This window comes from Lynx canadensis, chromosome C1 (assembly GCF_007474595.2).
Source record: "Lynx canadensis isolate LIC74 chromosome C1, mLynCan4.pri.v2, whole genome shotgun sequence".
NCBI classification, from domain to species: domain Eukaryota; kingdom Metazoa; phylum Chordata; class Mammalia; order Carnivora; family Felidae; genus Lynx; species Lynx canadensis.
This window is the reverse complement of record NC_044310.1, coordinates 162289141-162307900: the sequence shown is the minus strand read 5'-3', so window position 1 is coordinate 162307900 and position 18760 is coordinate 162289141. Positions and strand designations below refer to the sequence as shown.

At 36.4% G+C, this 18760-nt stretch overlaps 1 protein-coding gene and 1 non-coding gene across 4 annotated transcripts in view; one reads left to right on the top strand and one right to left on the bottom strand.

Annotated features, from left to right (window-relative positions):
• SCRN3 (secernin 3) overlaps positions 1-18760 on the bottom strand; it is a 31448-nt gene that overhangs the window by 2653 nt on the left and 10035 nt on the right. For all 3 annotated transcript variants that reach the window (XM_030326659.1, XM_030326660.1, XM_030326661.1), the window contains 2 exons: positions 2472-2634; positions 1445-1625 (listed from right to left, as the gene is read on the bottom strand). In XM_030326659.1, the coding sequence (XP_030182519.1) occupies positions 1445-1625; positions 2472-2634 (344 nt within the window). The remainder of the gene's footprint in view (positions 1-1444; positions 1626-2471; positions 2635-18760) is intronic.
• On the top strand, positions 4283-4386 carry LOC115522523. Its single transcript, XR_003971429.1, has one exon. It is a non-coding gene; the product is annotated as a U6 spliceosomal RNA (small nuclear RNA).

Genomic DNA, 18760 nt, shown 5'->3' with positions numbered 1-18760 from the left:
GGGAAAATCCCTCCAGAGCAGACATATCTCTTGAAACATATCACTGAGGAACTTGAGCAAAGGCAAGAAGGACCAGGGGGCTCATTTGTCCCAGGACTGTGCCCAGTCAGGAGTGTAAGCCAAGCCCACACAGTGGATGACACCACTGGCCGGTAGGCTGGGCTCTCATCAGCGTACTTAATGCCCCTAGAACAACTTGCCTGCCTCTCATTCCATGCCACCGGCTACCTACAAAAAGTGTTTACACTGTAAGTTACAAGTGAAAACAAAGTAGTCCAAGATAAAGCAAGTGTCAAGAATCCACAGCAAACAGGAGGTCTAGACAGAGTTCTCTGCTTTAAGTGTAAGCAAAGCAGGTGGGGGAATGGCAACCGTGCAAACATACTACAGACAAAAGTAAATAAATAATTACCTGGAAGACAACTGATACATTGCATTTTACGTAGAAAGAATGTAAATGTATATATCTCGAGGAAGTAAAAGGAATGATAGCAATAGAAATCGGGAGCCGGTACAAACAGGTGTGGAAAGGTACAAGATGGCCCATCTTTTCCTCCCTGGAGGGAATCAGTTGATGGTTCTGTAAAAAACCTCCAGCTAGCTCTTCCATTTCCTTCTAATCTATATTTTATCTCTGGGGCAGAGAGGGAAGAAAGCTGAAGAGGTATGGATATTAGAAAGTTATTTGTCAATCTGTCTGCCCAAAAATATATCTGCTTATTTCTAGAGATGAGATTTTGGATGATGTTCATCTTCTATACTGCTTACATTTAAAAATAATAAGCACTTACCATTTTTTAAAAAAGACTCCAATTCATCATTATTATTAAGTCTAAGGAGTGTTAAGCATTTCCAATAAAAATTAATCTGAGGCTATCTGATTAAGAACATTTTGTATGTAAGAGATCATGTTAACTGCCCTCCAGTAACTCTGTAATTTTTGGTGTGAAATACAAACTAAGCAAGCTACTTAAACTCTCTAAGTCTCAGTAAATGGAGATTCCTTATCAGTGAAATGGAGATAACAATAGTATTTACCTCATAAAGTGGTTTGAAGATTAAATAAAATGTTCTATTTTGCGTAATGATACCATGGTGCTGAGTGTATAAAAAGTGCCCAATAAATGTTAGGTATTATGTTTAATATACTAAATTTCTCTAAAAGATTCATAGTGCATTCTTAACCATTATTTTAAATCTTTGGTTTGAGCTCTACTATAATTGAACATCTAAACTATTTTATTTTTATTTTATTTTTAAAAGCTTTTATTATTTTTTTAAATGTTTGTTTATTTTTGAGGGAGAGAGAGAGTCTAAACTATTTTTAAACCTATTTTTACATGAAGGAAGGAAAGAAAGGTGAAGTTCCAAAGTTCAAAATGTGGACTGAATCACACTTTAAACTGTTCTTAATGATAAAACACAGAATATAATTTAATCATACCTCCTTTTTGTCTATTACTTCCAATGCCTGTTGATGTTCTTGATAGAGTGGGTGTCTTCTGTCAGGCTTAAACTGAAAACGTGGTTTCTTTTTAACTGGGTCTTCAAGATCAAATGTTGGTGAACTGGTATCCAATAGTTGTGAAACATTTGGCACAAATATGAAAGGCTTAAAAACAGATCTAGAAGAAAAAGTCATAGAGTTGGCTTGTGGGGATAGTGGGGATAGGAAAATATTTAGCATTATGCTAAATCTTCTAAGATTCCCTCTAGTTAGAAGGGCCTGGCACAGAAACAGTGTCCAGTGAAATTATAGTCCATCATTTTCTACTGAAAACTCCATAGTTGAAGGGTAAGAACAATCCTCAATGTTACAGAGATTGAGGATTAGGATCTGGAATGAAATCACAGCAGCAGTATTAATAAAGTGTCCTCAAGTCTCACTCCATCTTCTCGAAATGATCTTTAATAACATGAAAGACTATAACACTGACAGAATATAAGATCATTTCTCAATGTAATGTGCATTAAGTTCTATGAGAGACACTAATGACTTAAGACAATTTTAACAGATCTAAAATCCAATTTTAGATATAACTTCAACTACTGATAGTTTAAGTTTTACAGGCATATATTTTCTAGATATGAGCGGATAAGTAACCATCTAAATCCAGCACAACTACATCATTTAATCTTCTTAGTATTCTTAACCATCTAATATTATAATACTGAAATCTGCAAAAGAAAACCATCTACTTTCTTTTCTTGACAATTTTAAATATATTTGGCCAAAGAGAGTAAGGATAACTGCAGACAAGAAACTATTAACATTTTTGTCCTAAAAAATGAGAATAGTTATGGCAGGAATGCACATATGTAAATGGCAGCCTACAACCCGAACAGAAAATATATCCAAAAATTATTGTCATATTTGTGTAAGAAAAAGTTAGCCTGGCAAAATCACCAACAGACTGATGACTATCCTAGCCCCTGACCCCTTGTTGGTTTACAGTATTTTGTGACTTTACCTCTCAGGATCAGGAGTCCCTGTAAAGAAGTGAATGCAAGGAAGGTTGGAGTCTTGAGGTAAAATAGAAACCATGCTTGCAGTGGTCAGGAATTCTCCCTCCATATTAATGCCACTTGGTTTATCTCGGAGAATTTCCATCATTGTTTCAAAAGTTATATTTCCTAGGAAAATCATTTTAAAAATCATCAAATACATATGAATTTGCAGGTTGACATGCTGCAATCATGAACTGCTTTCTCTGTTGATAATATATAACATGAGATATTGGGATAAATTAGATATTGGGATAGGGATAAATTAGAGATTGACTACGAACAAACCTTGTATCATAACTATTAGTCTCATTCCACTATCATAAGGAAGATTTCTTAAAAAATATAAAACACACTAAATCTCAAAACCATTACTATCAGGTAAAATCTGTAACTTCCTAAGAAGGAATCAAAAATGCAAAATACACTCAATCTCGTTGCCCTTACAAAAATTTTTAAGGTGTATTTAGTTAGCAGTGAACTGGCAATATCAGTAACTATCATCTGAGCCTATCCATTCTGGGAACCAAATATTAAAAGAATACAGTGCTTGGTTTCCAGTATTATACAAGGCGTTCTTTATAAAATAAAATACTCCTTTTCCTGTAATTTCTGTGGCTGATATTAATACTCTTATCTGAAAGTGTGAATTGTAACCTGAGTGGGAATGAAGGAAACAAAACACATTATTAGTTAGTGGGATTTTAATGAACATAAATCTGCTGGACTACTTAAAGTATTTAAATGTCCATTGTGTGTGATAAGACAGATGGCATTATATTTTGTTTTCTGCTTTCATATGTAAAGTTTGATATTTTAAGGAGTTTTTTATTTTAGAAAAAGAAACTATTTTATCTCTTTAGCCAACACAACATGACCATGGTTACAGAGAGCCTCAGAATTCCATATTTGCAAGGCATTTCCACCAAAAAATTTAAAAAGCCATCGTGCCTTCGGACATCTCTGCTCCTTGCTATACATATCCATGCTCAAAGATGTGGTTCAGGATCTAACTACCTCATGAAAGATGAAGAATCTTACCCCCTTACACAATGCAGCCCTCCAAAACGTAGCCCAAATATCTTCTACTCACATGTCATAATTCTCTTCCCTAAAATTTGACTCTCAATTCCCCCTGAATCAAATTAAAACTCCTTCATTTTAAAAAAGTATTTATGTTTAGAGAAAGAGAGAGAGAGCACAAGCTTGGGAGGTGCAGAGAGAGAGGGATAGAGAGGATCCCAAGCAGATGAACGGTGAGATCATGACCTGGGCAAATCAAGAGTCAGACGCTTAACAGATTAAGCCACCCAGGTGCCCCCAAACTCCTTCAAATTAAAATTTACCATTAAGATGAACTGAAATAAGCTTTTCCTTTCATATAAGCATTCTTGATTTTTTGCACGTATAGCTTCTATCCCTGCCATTAGATTATAAATTCTCTAAAGACAAAAATGAGATTTTTCTCTATTTAGTTCTCATTCCTCCAACAAATACTTATTGAGCATCTACTAAATGCCAGGCACTGTCCTAGGAAATAGAGAGATAGACAGACAGATTGATATCGATGCACTTTGACACAGATATGTAGCTCTGTGAATGTAAAGAAGTGAAAGTTCCCTCATCCAATTTCAGTTGGAGGTAACCACAGTTAACAATTCAAAAAGGATCTTTCAGGAAGACTTTCAGAATAGGTTTAAAAGCTTTCAAACAGGAAATTCTCATTATCAAAAGAAAAGTGGTACAAGAAAATAGCCATTTAAAGCAACACATCTAAGTGCTCGCTTTGGCAGCACATATACTAAAATTGGAATGATACAGAGATTAGCATGGCCCCTGAGCAAGGATGCCATGCAAATTTGTGAAGTGTTCCATATTTTTTTTTCTTATTGTTTGATACAGAAAGAGAACATTTTATTTTTATTTCCCGTTAAAAATTTTTAAAAATTTTTTGCTATAGTTTTTATTTTTTGTAATTTTTTAAATTCTACTTTACTTTCCTCATTTCATTTTATTCTATTTTGTTGTATACGTTTTTAAATATTTTTTAACACTTCTTACTTTTTTTTTCTTTTCTTTCCCTTTTTTCTCTATTCTATCAAGCTTCTTTCAAAAACCAGGCCAAAACGCACCTAGGATCTAGCTTCCTTTATTTGATTTTTTGTGTTGCTTTTAATTTTTTAATTTTAATTTTTTTATTAATTATTTTTCTTCCTCAAAAATGACAAAATGAAGGATTCGCTCCAAAAGAAAGAACAGGAAGAAATGACAGTCAGGGACTTACTCAACACAGATATAAGCAAGATGTCTGAACCAGAATTTAGAATCATGATAATAAGAATACTAGCTGGGGTTGAAAAAAGCATAGAAGACACCAGAGAATCCCTTTCTGCAGAGACAAAAGAAGTAAAATACATTTGAGATTGCATCTCAGTTGTATGCCACGGCGGCAAGGATGGATGAAGCAGATCAGCGATCTAGAAGACAAAATTATGAAGAATAATGAAGCAGAAAAAAAGAGGGAAACTAAGGCAAAAGAGCATGATACAAAAATTAGAGTACTCAGTGACTTATTAAAAAGGAATAACATCTGAATCATAGAAGTCCCAGAAGATGAAGAGAGAGAAAAAGGAGTAGACAGTTTATGTGAGCAAACCACAGCAGAAAATTTTCCTTACCTGGGGAAAGACACAGACATCAAAATCCAAGAAGCACAGAGAACTCCCATTAGATTCAACAAAAACAGACCATCAACGAGGAATATCATAGTCAAATTCACAAAATACACAGACAAGTAAAGATTATGAAAGCAACAAGGGAAAAAAAAAGTCTTTAATCTATAAGGGAAGACAGATCAGAGAGCTTATGGAAGAAATTGAAGAAGACACAAAAGAATGGAAAACTATTCTATGCTTATGGATTAGAAGAATAAGTATTGTTAAAACGTTGACACTACCCAAAGCAATCTACATATTCAATGCAATCCCTATCAAAATCACACCAGCCTTCTTCACAGAGCTAGAACAAACAATCCTAAAATTTGTATGGAACCAGAAAAGACTCCAAACAGGCAAAGCAATCCTGAAAGTGAAAAGCAAAGCTGGAGGCATCACAATTCTGGACTTCAAGCTATATTACAAACCTGTAATCATCAAGATAGTATGGTACTGGCACAAAAACAGACACTCAGATCAATGGAACAGAATAGAGAACCCAGAAATGGACCCAAAAACGTATGGCCAACTAATATTTGACAAAGCAGGAAAGAATATCCAATGGAATAGACAGCCTCTTTAGCAAATGGTGTTGGGAAACCAGAACATCAACATGCAGAAGAATGAACCTGGACCACTTTCTTACACCATACAAAAAGTAAACTAAAATGGATGAAAGACCTAAGTGTAAGACAGGAAGGCATCAAAATCCTAGAGGAGAAAGCAGGCAAAAACCTCTTTGATCTTGACCGCAGCAACTTCTTACTCAACACGTCTCTGGAGGCAAGGGAAACAAAAGCAAAAATGAACTACTGGGACCTCATCAAAATAAAAAGCTTCTGCACAGCGAAGGAAGCAATCAGCAAAACCAAAAGGCATAAACAGAATGGGAGAAGATATTTGCAAATGACATATCAGATAAAGGGTTAGTATCCAAAATCGATACAGAACTTACCAAACTCAATACCCAAAAAACAAGTCATCCAGTGAAGAAATGGGCAAAAGACATGAATAGACACTTCTCCAAAGAAGACATCCAGATGACCAACTGACACAGAATGGCTAACATTAACAACTCAGGCAACAACAGATGTTGGTAAGGATGCAGAGAAAGAAATCTCTTCTGCGCTGCTGGTGGGAATGCAAACTGGTGCAGCCGCTCTGGAAAACAGTACAGAGGTTCCTCAAAAATTAAAAACAGAACCAGCCCATGATCCAGCAATTGAACTACTAGATATTTATTCAAAGGATATAGGAATGCTGTTTTGAAGGGGCACATGCACCTCAATGTTTATAGCAGTGCTATCAACAATAGCCAAATACAGAAAGAGCCCAAATGTCCATCAACTGATAAATGGATAAAGAAGATGTGTTATTTACACACACACACACACACACACACACACTAGAATATTACTCCTACCATCCATCACAGCTTTCTGCAATCTTTGGTTCACTGGCTAGCTGGTGTATGACTAAAATGAGGTCTTTTTTTTTTTTTAATTTTTTTTTTCAACGTTTATTTATTTTTGGGACAGAGAGAGACAGAGCATGAATGGGGGAGGGGCAGAGAGAGAGGGAGACACAGAATCGGAAACAGGCTCCAGGCTCTGAGCCATCAGCCCAGAGCCCGACGCGGGGCTTGAACTCACGGACCGCGAGATCGTGACCTGGCTGAAGTCGGACGCTTAACCGACTGCGCCACCCAGGCGCCCCAGAATGAGGTCTTTTTTTTAGAAAGTCTCTCCCCAATTTTCCTCTATGACCTCCTAGTTTTATGTGCTTGGAAAAAATTTATATTTCTAAAAGTATAATTCTACTAGAAAAAGGAAGTAGGACCACTGATACATAATTACATACTCAAAAAGCCAAAGAGGATGGAATTGAAGGATTTTTTTTAAGTTTATTTATTTTTGAGAGAGAAGGAGGGAGAGAGAGAATCCCAAGCAGGTTCTGTGCAGAGTCTGATGCAGGGCTTAATCTCACGAACCATGAGATCACAACCTGAGCCGAAATCAACAGTTGATACTTAACTGACTGAGCCACCCAGGTGCCCCCCTAGAGGACAGATTTTAAAATTACCAATTCAATAGAGTATCAGTGAGGTGTTCCTTTAAATAAATGAAAACACTCAACAATTTTTATAGATAAAAAAAACTACTTAGCAAATATAATAGAAAAATATTCCATTCACATTACCAGCCAAAAATATAAAATATTGAGAAAAAACTTAAAATTTTGTCCATTGCATCTCATGCTCCCACCTTAACAAACTAGGAAAAGAGAAAAATAAGCCCAAACCAAGCAGAAGGAAATAATAAAGATAAGAGCAGATGTCAATGAAACTGAAAGAAGAAAAAACAATAAAGGAAAGTCAACAGAACAAAAATCTGGTTCTTTGAAAAAAATCAATACAATTGACAAACCTCTAGCTACACTGACAGAAAAAGAGAGAAGACAAAAATTACAAAATTACCAATATCAGGAATGAAACAGGGATATCATGACAGACCCTGCAGACATTAAAAGCAAGAGGGAATACTATGAGCGACTCCATGCACATAAATTAACAACTTGGAAGAAATGGACCAATTATTTGAAAAGCACATATTACCTAAACTCACTCAGTATTAAACAGATTACTTGAATATCCCTATAACTATTAAAGAAATTGACTTTGTAGTTTAAAAACCCACAGAAAAGAAATACCCAGGCCCAGATAGTTTCGCTGGAGAATTCTATCAAATATTTAAGGAAGAATTAACAGCACTCTACACTGTCTCTTACACAAAATAAAAAAGGAGGGAACACTTCCTGATTCACTGTTAGGCTGATGTTAAAACCAAACAAAGGCAGTACAGAACAAAACAAACAAGACAGACCAATATCTCTCATAAATATAGATGCAAGAACCCATAACAAAATATTAGCAAACAGAACCCAGCAATACATAAAGAGAATTATATACCACAACCAAACTGGGTTTATTCCAAGGATACAAGGCTGGTTCAATATGTGAAGATCAATGTAACTTACCATATTAACAGGCTGAAGAAGAGAATCATATCAATTGACACACAAAAAAAATAATAAACTTCAACATCTATTCATTACAAAACCTCTCAGCAAACAAGAAATGGAGAGAAACTTCCTTAACATGATAAAGTTAAGCATCTACAAAAAGCTACAGCTAACACTACACTTAATGATAAGAAAAACTGGGACACCAGGGTGGCTCAGTCGGTTAAGCATCCGACTTCAGCTCAGGTCATGATCTTGTGGTCCGTGGGTTCAAGCCCCAGTCAGGCTCTGCACTGACAGCTCGAAGCCTGGAGCCTGCTTCAGATTCTCTCTCTCTCTAGTCCTCCCCCAGTCACACTCTGTCTCTTTCTCTCTCAAAAATAAATACTAAACATTAAAAAAATGATAAAAAGACTAAATGCTTTCCCCCTAAGACTGGGAATAAAGCAAGGAAGTCAGCTCTTACCATTCTTATTCAATATAATCCTGGAAGGTCTACCCAGAACTATAAGGCAATAAAAAGACACAGAAAGTATATGGATTGGAAAGGAAGAACTAAAACTGTCCCTATTTGCAGATGATATGATAGTCTATATAGAAAATCCCAAGGAATCCACCCAAAGGAGAATCTGCCCAACAACAACAACAACAACAAAAACCAAAAGCTCCTAGAGCTAACAATTTCAATGAGGAAAGTCACAGAACACAAGATCAACATACAATAAACTAATAACAATTTGAAATTTTGAAAAAATGTTCTAATTAGAGAACAATTTATTTAGGCTCTATAGAAGGGAACTAGAGAACTGTTTTCTTGTTTAGGTTAAGATTGCAAATACTATAGGTCCTGCTTCCCTTCTACAATCCATCCTAAAGAAACAATTTTGGAGGTGCCTCAGTGGCTCAGTCCATTAAGTGTCCGACCTCCGCTCAGATCATGATCTCACAGTCTGTGAGCTCGAGCCCCACATCAGGCTCTGTTCTGATCAGGCTCTCTCTCTCTCTGTCTCTCTGCCCCTCCCCTGCTCATGCTCTGTCTCTCTCTCTCTCTCAAAAATAAACATTTAAAAAAATTTTTTAAAAAGAAACAATTTTGAAATGCAGACAAAACTTAATAAACCAAGATGTACACTGCAACATGGTAAAGACTGGAAAACGACCAAATAGCAAGCAATACTATCTGTTACTTGCCTGTGTCCTACCTTCCACTAGTTATTATGTTCCAGAAGGTCACAGACCATATCAATCATATCTGCTGCTACGTGATCTCATGTCTAGCATAGAACAAGTTTTCACAAAAGATTTAACAACAAAAAAAGTCAATATGGAAAACCTGGGTAAAACTACACAAGTCTTAGAAACACAAAAGAAAATTTCAATAAATGGACAGCCATATCTTGTTCTTGAATAGGAAGGCAATATTATTAGATGTCAATCCTCCCCTAAAATAATCTATAGTTTTTATTCAATTCCAGTCAAACCTCAAAGAATGTTTTGGGAGAAGAAGCTGAATAAAATTATTGTAAAATTTATCTGGAAAATGATCAATCAAGGATTGTCAGGAACATTTTGAAAGAGCAGAGTAGTGAAGATATCCTTGTCCTACCACATAAAAAGAAAATAACAGTATTGCAAATTCCCTCATTTTGTTCTTTGTTCATACAACAAGTATTGAGTACTTACTGTGTGTACTTACACTGTTTTAAACAAAACTGGACAAATACAGTAACCTAATTTACACATGGGTTTACTTAGGAATTAATTTGATCAAGTTGGTTGACATTTCAAATCAGTAGAGAAAGATACTCCATTTAATCATTAGTACTGGGATCACTGGATAATCATTTGAGTGGTGAGGAAAACGGTAGAATCCTAATTCATACTTTATTTTAGAATGATTCTAGAATCATCGTAATTTAAATTTACAAAATAAAGTTATAAATATAAGATGTAGATAATCATTTCTGGGGGCACCTGGGTGGCTCAGTCAGTTAAGCGTCTGGCTCTTGATTTTGGTTTGGTCCGTGAGATCAAGCTCTGTGTTCGCGCAGAGCCTGCTTGGGATTCTCTCTCCCATTCTCTCTGCCCCTCCCCTCTCTCACACACTCTCACACACTCACTCTCTCAAAATTAAATAAACTTTTAAAAAAGATAACCATTTACAGTATAGTAAAAACGACCTTTCTCAAAGGACATCAATGCTAGAAACCATTAAGAAAAATTCCATATAGTTCAGTGTCTGAGAGACTCAGTCTCCCTCTCCCTCTGCCTCTCCCCTGCTCATGCTCTGTTTCTCTCTGTCTCAAAAATAAATAAATGTTAAAAACTGTTTTAAAAAAAGAAAAATTCCATGTAGGACAAAATCAACCATTGTATTTTTAGTTTTCTATTTATGCCAGCTATTTTTCCTTTTTTCTCCTTCCTTGCCCTCTTGAATTTTTCAAGTGTTTATTATTTTACTTCTCCCCTGTTGATTATACATTCTTTTATCATTTTGTTAGTTTCTCTTGACTTATTACAGTCTGCCTTAAATTAATTATCCATTAACCCAAGGACCTTACAACACTTTAACTCCAGTTACTGCCTCCAGTCTTTTGTGCTATGCTCAGACATTTAATTCTACTGTGTTTGTCTGAGTCTTCTGAGAAGCAGATGCCATGACATATGGTTAAATGTACAAGGACTTTATTAGGGAGAATGACTATGAGGGAAAACGCCTGTGAGAGAAAATGAGGAGGAAGCTAGAGTATGATGGAAGTCTCAACCTGGGTTTGGAAAGTTGAGAGGGAAGAAAAGTTGAGTTGGAAGTGTCCTAGAATGCCACGCCATCTAAGAAAACCTTTGCAAGCCTATCAGGGGTTCCTTGACCCAAAGTCGGCCGTTGGAGGATTCCCATGATCCCAGGAATTCCTTAGTCTCCCTGCCTCTTTCAGTCATTGGCAAGGAGCAGCCTGTGGGAAGCATAGTCTCAATACTACACAAAATCCATGCACGACGTATTTTGAACACTGCAGCTATGGCCATTGGTCATAAAATTATCATTTTAAATACTCAATATTCATTTAGTTTTACCCACTTATTTCCTGTTTTTGTTGCTCTTCATTCACTCCTGCTTACCTTGCTGATATCCGAGATCGTTTTTCCTGCCTGAAGAATGACTCTTACTATTTTAGTGCCAATTGGCTACTGACAAATTTTGTTTTATTTCAACTTCATTTTTGGAGGAGATTTTCACTGGTATTGAGTTCTAAATGACTAGTCATTATTCGTCTTCATCACTTTAAAGGTGTCCTTTATAGTCTTCTGGATTCCTTCCCATCTAGTAAAAAGTTCATCGGTCAGTCCCATATTTGTTCCTTTGAAGATAATATGTATCTTTTCTCTCACTGCTTTTAAGATTTTCTCTCTGTTGGTTGTTGTTTGGTTGGGCTTTTTCCTTTAGAAATCTTACTATGATGTGCCCAGGTGTGGTTTCTTTTCATTTATTCTTGTGGTGTATAGAGCTTGAAGCTGTGGATTAATGACTTTTATTAGTTTTGGGAAATTCTTGGCCAGTATCTCTTCAAATATTGCTTTTGCCCCTCCATATTCTCTCTGTCCTTTCCTGCTGAGACTCCAATTACATATGTGTGAGACCTTTTCACTGAGTCTGAGATGGCTCTCACACTCTTTTTTTTTTTTTAATGTTTATTTATTTTTTTGAGACAGAGAGAGACACAGCATGAGCAGGGAAGGGGCAGAGAGAGAGGGAGACACAGAATGTGAAGCAGGCTCCAGGCTCTGAGCTGTCAGCACAGAGCCCGACGCGGGGCTCGAACTCACGAACTGTGAGATCGTGACCTGAGCCGAAGTCGGACGCTTAACCGACTGAGCCACCCAGGCGCCCCTCTCACACTCTTATCTATATTTTCTAAACTTTTACCTCTCTGCTACAATCAGGAGAGTTTCTACTGATCTTCCAGTTAATAATTTATTTTGCTAAGTCTAATCTGTTATTAAATCAATCCATTGAATTCTTAATTGCAGTAATTAGAATGCTATAGTGCTTTGATCACAAACTCCACTCGCCCCCCCAGACCCTTTGCTTCTTACACACACAAGTTAACAATTACTCTCTGATTGTTCTCTTCATGTTCACCACGTGTGTAAGATCTTGTTTTCTTCACATCACCATGTGTGTAAGATCTTGAGAGCTCAATAAATACGCACACAAAAGCTTTGTTTGGGGCTCTTGTCTCCTCCCAGACACTAGTCTCTCTCGTATTCAATTCTATGTCTGCTCTCTTGCTGCACAGGAGAGAACTCCAGACTCCTAGTCTGTGACAAAGCTAGTTTGTGGATACCAATGGGTTAGTTTCTATTGTCTGCTTTCTCTTGGTTTTTGGTCATTTAGTCTTATTACCTGGCACGTCTGATAATTTTTTACCCAATGTTGGAAACTATGAATGAAAATTTGTAGAAGCTCTTCATATTTTCAACAGAGGATTTAATTTTCTTCTGGTAAACACACAGAATATAGGTAGATTACCTACTGATCCAGTTGTGACTGGCCTGGTCCCTGTTTCTTCTTTCTCCTAAGTGTAGTTTTTCTGGGCTGAAAGGCTGGGGTGTTTCCCAGGCCTCTTCTTGATTGGCAATCAAATTTAAGTTTTGTCCCTAAAGCCTTGTGAGAGTCCCACGTCTCTACTTAGCTTTTTAAGCAGTTAGCAACTACTCTGGTCTTGATTTCTCAGTGTCTCATCCTACATATGTGCCGCTTAGAAGTCAATGATTGCCGGGGCGCCTGGGTGGCGCAGTCGGTTAAGCGTCCGACTTCAGCCAGGTCACGATCTCGCGGTCCGTGAGTTCGAGCCCCGCGTCGGGCTCTGGGCTGATGGCTCAGAGCCTGGAGCCTGTTTCCGATTCTGTGTCCCCCTCTCTCTCTGCCCCTCGCCCGTTCATGCTCTGTCTCTCTCTGTCCCAAAAATAAATAAACGTTGAAAAAAAAAATTAAAAAAAAAAAAAGAAGTCAATGATTGCTTTAAGGAGAAATTGTGACAAGAAGGTCAGGTGCTTCTCAGAGTGTAGATAACCTTTTCTCAATCTGTTGAACCTAGACCCTCATGCCCTAACTGTTTCAGGCATTCACCTATGCCTTCATACAGTGGCTTTTATTCTTCCAGCTTTTTTGTTTTATTCCTCCAGATTTTATAGGTATTCTTAGGGGGAGGTTAGTCTAACACTAGTTACTCCTTAATAACCAGAAGCAGAAGTCCAGCTCTGTGCTTTTAACCCTCCACTGTTGTGCCTCCCACCAGTCTCTTTTTACCCTCACGTAGTATCAATTTCTCAATAACAGTAATGAACATGATAGACCCATATTGGAACAAGTACAGTTACAATAAAAACCCATAAAACATATAGTTCCTGGTATCAGATATTTTCAGATACTTTATATTGACAATGTTTAGGAGCACCTGGGTGGCTCAGTCAGTTAAGCATCTGACCCTTGGTCTCGGCTCTGGTCATGATCTCACGATTTGTGAATTTGAGCCTCACATCAGGCTCTGCACTGACGGCACAGAGCCTGCTTGGGATTCTCTCTCTCCCTCTGTCTCTGTGCCCATCCCTGCTTTCTCTCTCTCTTCCTCACAAATAAATAAATCAACTTAAAAAAAAAAAAAGAGGAAATGTTTAACTACTGCATTAAAATTAGTTCTAAAGAAACAAGTAACTTCAACATGGTTGACCACAGCTATTTGTTTGCTCTCTCCTAATACCCTACTACAATGACAGTAAAGGAATAAAAAATGAAATAACCCACAAAGAAAGCATGAAAAGCAAGCATTTCTGCCCCCTCCCATTCCCATGATATATGGGAATAATTAAAAGAAAAAAGCTTACAGCAAGTCTGTACTCAAGATGTGATTCTGTGACATTTCAAATTAAAATAAAACTGACTTCCATATAAAATTATGTTCCGTCCTCAGTCAGTCAACATGTTACCAACTGTTTTATGTTAATAGCAAATTTTCCATTTCTCCACAGGATAGCTATGACTTCAAATTCAAGAAAAATAATTTATAGATAACTTGTTATAGGAGCAAATCTTTCTGTTAATTTTGAGAAAATGCAGGAAGAAAAAAAAAGGGGGTGTACCTGAAAACAGCCCTCCACATTAAAACTAAACAATAAAGCAACTTCTATCTATCCACTTCTATCTATCAGACACATAGCTTCTGCACCTAGTGAGATTTTAAAATGATTCAAATCTAAATTCCTATAAATGGCAAGTTTTAATGAAAACAGTGTCAGAACCATAACACTGCAATAATACAGGTATTATGAAAATGTTTTCTGTATTCAAAACCTGCAATTCTCAAAATGAAGGGAGGATTTACATGATCACTTGACTAGGATAGCTATAAGTAATCCACTAGCACGCATTGAATAAGTACTGAGACCGCAGTAGCAGGGTTCAGTAAAATGAATGCAAAACACAGGGTGCAATTTCATTGCAATTTAAACTAGTTATTTAAAATACATGAGTGAATATAGATACAATTTGGATATACATGCAGCACAGTTAATAGCTATCAGGTAGCTGGAAAGACGAGAGGTGGGCTCTTCCATCTAGAAAAATCATAGGAAAAATTAACTATAATGTACTAGTAGACAATTTTCTATGAAAGTATTGGGAAGACATTTATTCTTTTGGCAAAGCACAGAAAGCTGGATGAACTGTACACTTGGGAAGAAAAATAAGTTTCATGTCAGATGCAAGTCTTGCTATAATCATGTATGCATTTTAAATCTATAACTCAGTTATTTTGTAGTTAAATATAACAGAATTAATTATTCTGATGCAGTGGCTAATTAATTTATAATTACCTCTATTTTTTCTTTTGTCCAATTACCCTAAACCTTACGATTCCTGACATTTTCCTCTCCACCTGAATTATGTGTTGTTATTCTTCATTTTTTAAAAGGAATACCTGCTAATTTATGTCTTGAGCCTCTAAATTTATTGCCAGAAAAAAAGTACACAACAGCAATCTTTGTTACATTATCTGCAAGTTATGGCTTAATCCAATGAACAATCCTTTGTCAACTTCATCAAGAACACTTATGAAACACACACAACATATTACTGCAAGACACTGAACTAGGTGCTGAGAGAAATGTAAGTTCAAATAAGAGAGTCCATTTTTTTCAGTTTCATAGAGGAGATAAACGAGCAGTTTCCTCATTCATAAAATGAAGCTAATACCCAATTCATGGTTCCCTGGAGAACATAATGTAATCACTTAGCACAATGTCTAGCCCTTGATAGCTTTTAATAAATGGGAATAGATATGCTGCAACTGCTACTCCGTCTCTACTTTTACAACGATAGTAAGTCTAAAATTATAATCCTTGGAATAACACATTTTGGCATTTTCTACATATCCATCCACATGAAAAAAAAAGATCATTTAAATAAACTATTTATTAAATGACAAGCTAACATTAAGAAACTTTACAGGAAACCTTTCAAACGGTAAGATACTAAATACTTTGAAAACAATGATATTAAGGCATTCTAAAAAGTCACAAAATTTTTTCTGCCATACCAAATAGATAACATAATTGCTTTCTTTAATGGATACCTAAGAGGCAAATACCAATCACTGATCTCTGAGTAGTTGCTTTCTCATTGATTTACAGAACCATATTATCCTTCAAGTGAAGGAATATATTAGTCATATATTTTGGAATATTAGTGGAATGACCCATTCACTAGTTATTTCACTCAATAATCTTCTAAATAAAAGGTGTTTTTCTGGAGTTCTTTGGAGGCAAAGGGACAAAGATACATTACAAGTTATTTTTTAAGAATTAGTGGTAACTAGAGGAGGCTGGCTAGCTCAGTCAGTTAGGCATCCAACTCTTGATTTTGGCTCAGGTCATGATCTCAGGGTTTGTGAGACTGAGCCCCACATCAGGCTCTGTGCTGTCAACGGGGAGCCAGCTTGGGATTCTCTCTCTCCTCTCTCTGCTCCTTCCTCTGCTCATGTTCTAACTCTCTCAAAACGAATAAATAAACATTTTTTAAAAGAGTAGTAACTAAATATAAAAATGGAAAGATATACTAATTAACAGGCAATTTAAAAATCACAATTTTTTAACAAACATAAGAATATGTCTAATCTTACTAGTAACAGATCTGTTTTAAAATAATAACATGTCATGAATAGACACTTCTCCAAAGAAGACATCCAGATGGCCAACTGACACATGAAAAAATGCTCAACATCACTCATCATCAGGGAAATACAAATCAAAACCACAATGAGATATCACCTCACGCCTGTCAGAATGGCTAACATTAACAACTCAGGCAACAATAGATGTTGGCGAGGATGCGGAGGAAGAGGATCTTTTTTTGCACTGCTGGTGGGAATGCAAACTGGTGCAGCCACTCTGGAAAACAGTATGGAGGTTCCTCAAAAAACTAAAAATAGAACTACCCTATGACCCAGCAATTGCACTACTAGATATTTATCCAAGGGATACAGGTGTGCTGTTTTGAAGGGACACATGCACCCCAATGTCTATAGCAGCACTGTGAACAATAGCCAAAGTATGGAAAGAGCCCAGATGTCCATTGATGGATGAATGGATAAAGAAGATGTGGTATATCTATACAATGGAGTATTACTCGGCAATCAAAAAGAATGAAATCTTGCCATTTGCAACTACATGGATGGAACTAGAAGGTATTATGCGAAGCGAAATTAGTCAGAGAAAGTCAAGTATCATATGACTTCACTCATATGAGGACTTTAAGATACAAAACAGATAAACACAAGGGAAAGGAAGCAAAAATAATACAAAAACAGGGAAGGGGACAAAACATAAGAGACTCTTAAATATGGAGAACAAACAAAGGTTACTGGAGGAGTGTGGGAGGGGGGATGGGCTAAATGGGTAAGGGGCATTAAGGAATCTACTCCTGAAGTCACTGTTGCACTATATGCTAAGTTGGATATAAATTAAAAAATTAATTAAAAATAAATAAAGGCAATGAGATATTTAAAAACTGTTTATAGAATAGGGTAAAAATAGAGATAGAAGAAAAGAAAAATAAAGATAAAAACCATACAATTTAAAAAATAATAAATAAATAAAATAGTAACATGTCATTTTTGCCTACACAATTTATTAAGGTTGAATAAAAATAATATCCTACATTGATAAATATATTAGAACGGCACTCAAATATTGCTGGTAGAAATTTAATTTGATGCAACTTTTCTGGTGGCCATTTTGACAATGTGTTTCAAAAGCCTTTAAACATGCATATGCTATGACCCTACATTCTACTTCTAGAAACATATTCTAGGAAAATAATCATGAATGAGAATATAAATAAGGTGTAAGCATATTACATAATTTTCAGTACTGAAAAACTAAAAACAACCTAGATAATGGGGAATTTGTTAACTAAAGTATGAGTCATACAATCAATCATTACTATATAATGATTATAATACAACCATATGGAAGTAAACAAGATATCACAATATTAGAATACTATGCATCTTTAAAAAATTTTTTTTAATGTTTATTCATTTTTGAAAGACAGAAACTGAGCACAAGCAGGGGTGGGGCAGGGGGGGGGGGGGGGGGGGGGACACAGAATCTGAAGCAGGCTCCAGGCTCTGAACTGTCAGCACAGAGCCCGACATGGGGCTCAAACTCACAAACCACGAGATCATGACCCGAGCCGAAGTGGGACACTTAACCACCCAGGCGCCCCTAGAATACTATGCATCTTTTAAAAATGAGAAAGTTCTGTACATATCAAAACAGAATTATCTATATTATATATTGCTAACTAAAGAAAAGTTATGTGCAGAAATGTGTATATGGCATACTGCCATTTCTGTAAAAAAAAGAAAAAAGAAAAAATTACATATACATATTTGTTTCATTAAGCATATATTATATCTGGAAGACATAAGGGAATACCTATGGAAAAAAGAAATGAGTATCTAGAGACAGAGTAGGAATATACTCTTGTATACTCTTGTGTACCTGTGGATTTTGAATCATGTGAATATATTTCTATTTCTATAAGTAAAATAATGTCATAGAATGTTAAATAACATAGGAAGGAGTTCTGCTTTCAATTAAGCTAAGTAAGTTCCTATCAGACCAGCCCTCCCTTAGATAACTATAAACTTGGGATGTAATACAAACTATCAGGCACCTGCATGGCTCAGTCGGTTAAGTATGTGACTTTGGCTCAGGGCATGATCCCGAGAGATCATGGGTTCGAGTCCTGAATCAGGTGAGCTTGAGCCCCACTTGGGTGAACACAAGCCCCACTTTGGGTGAGCCCCACTTCTCTCTCTCTCATTGTCTCTCTCTCTCCCTCCCTCCCTCTCTCTTTGCCCTCACTTGCACCCTCTCTCTTTCTCAGAAAAATACAGACTACCTGAAGGTTCTTTACAGTGAACAAAAGCAGGAAAATTCTGGAGGGGGACATTTGGAAG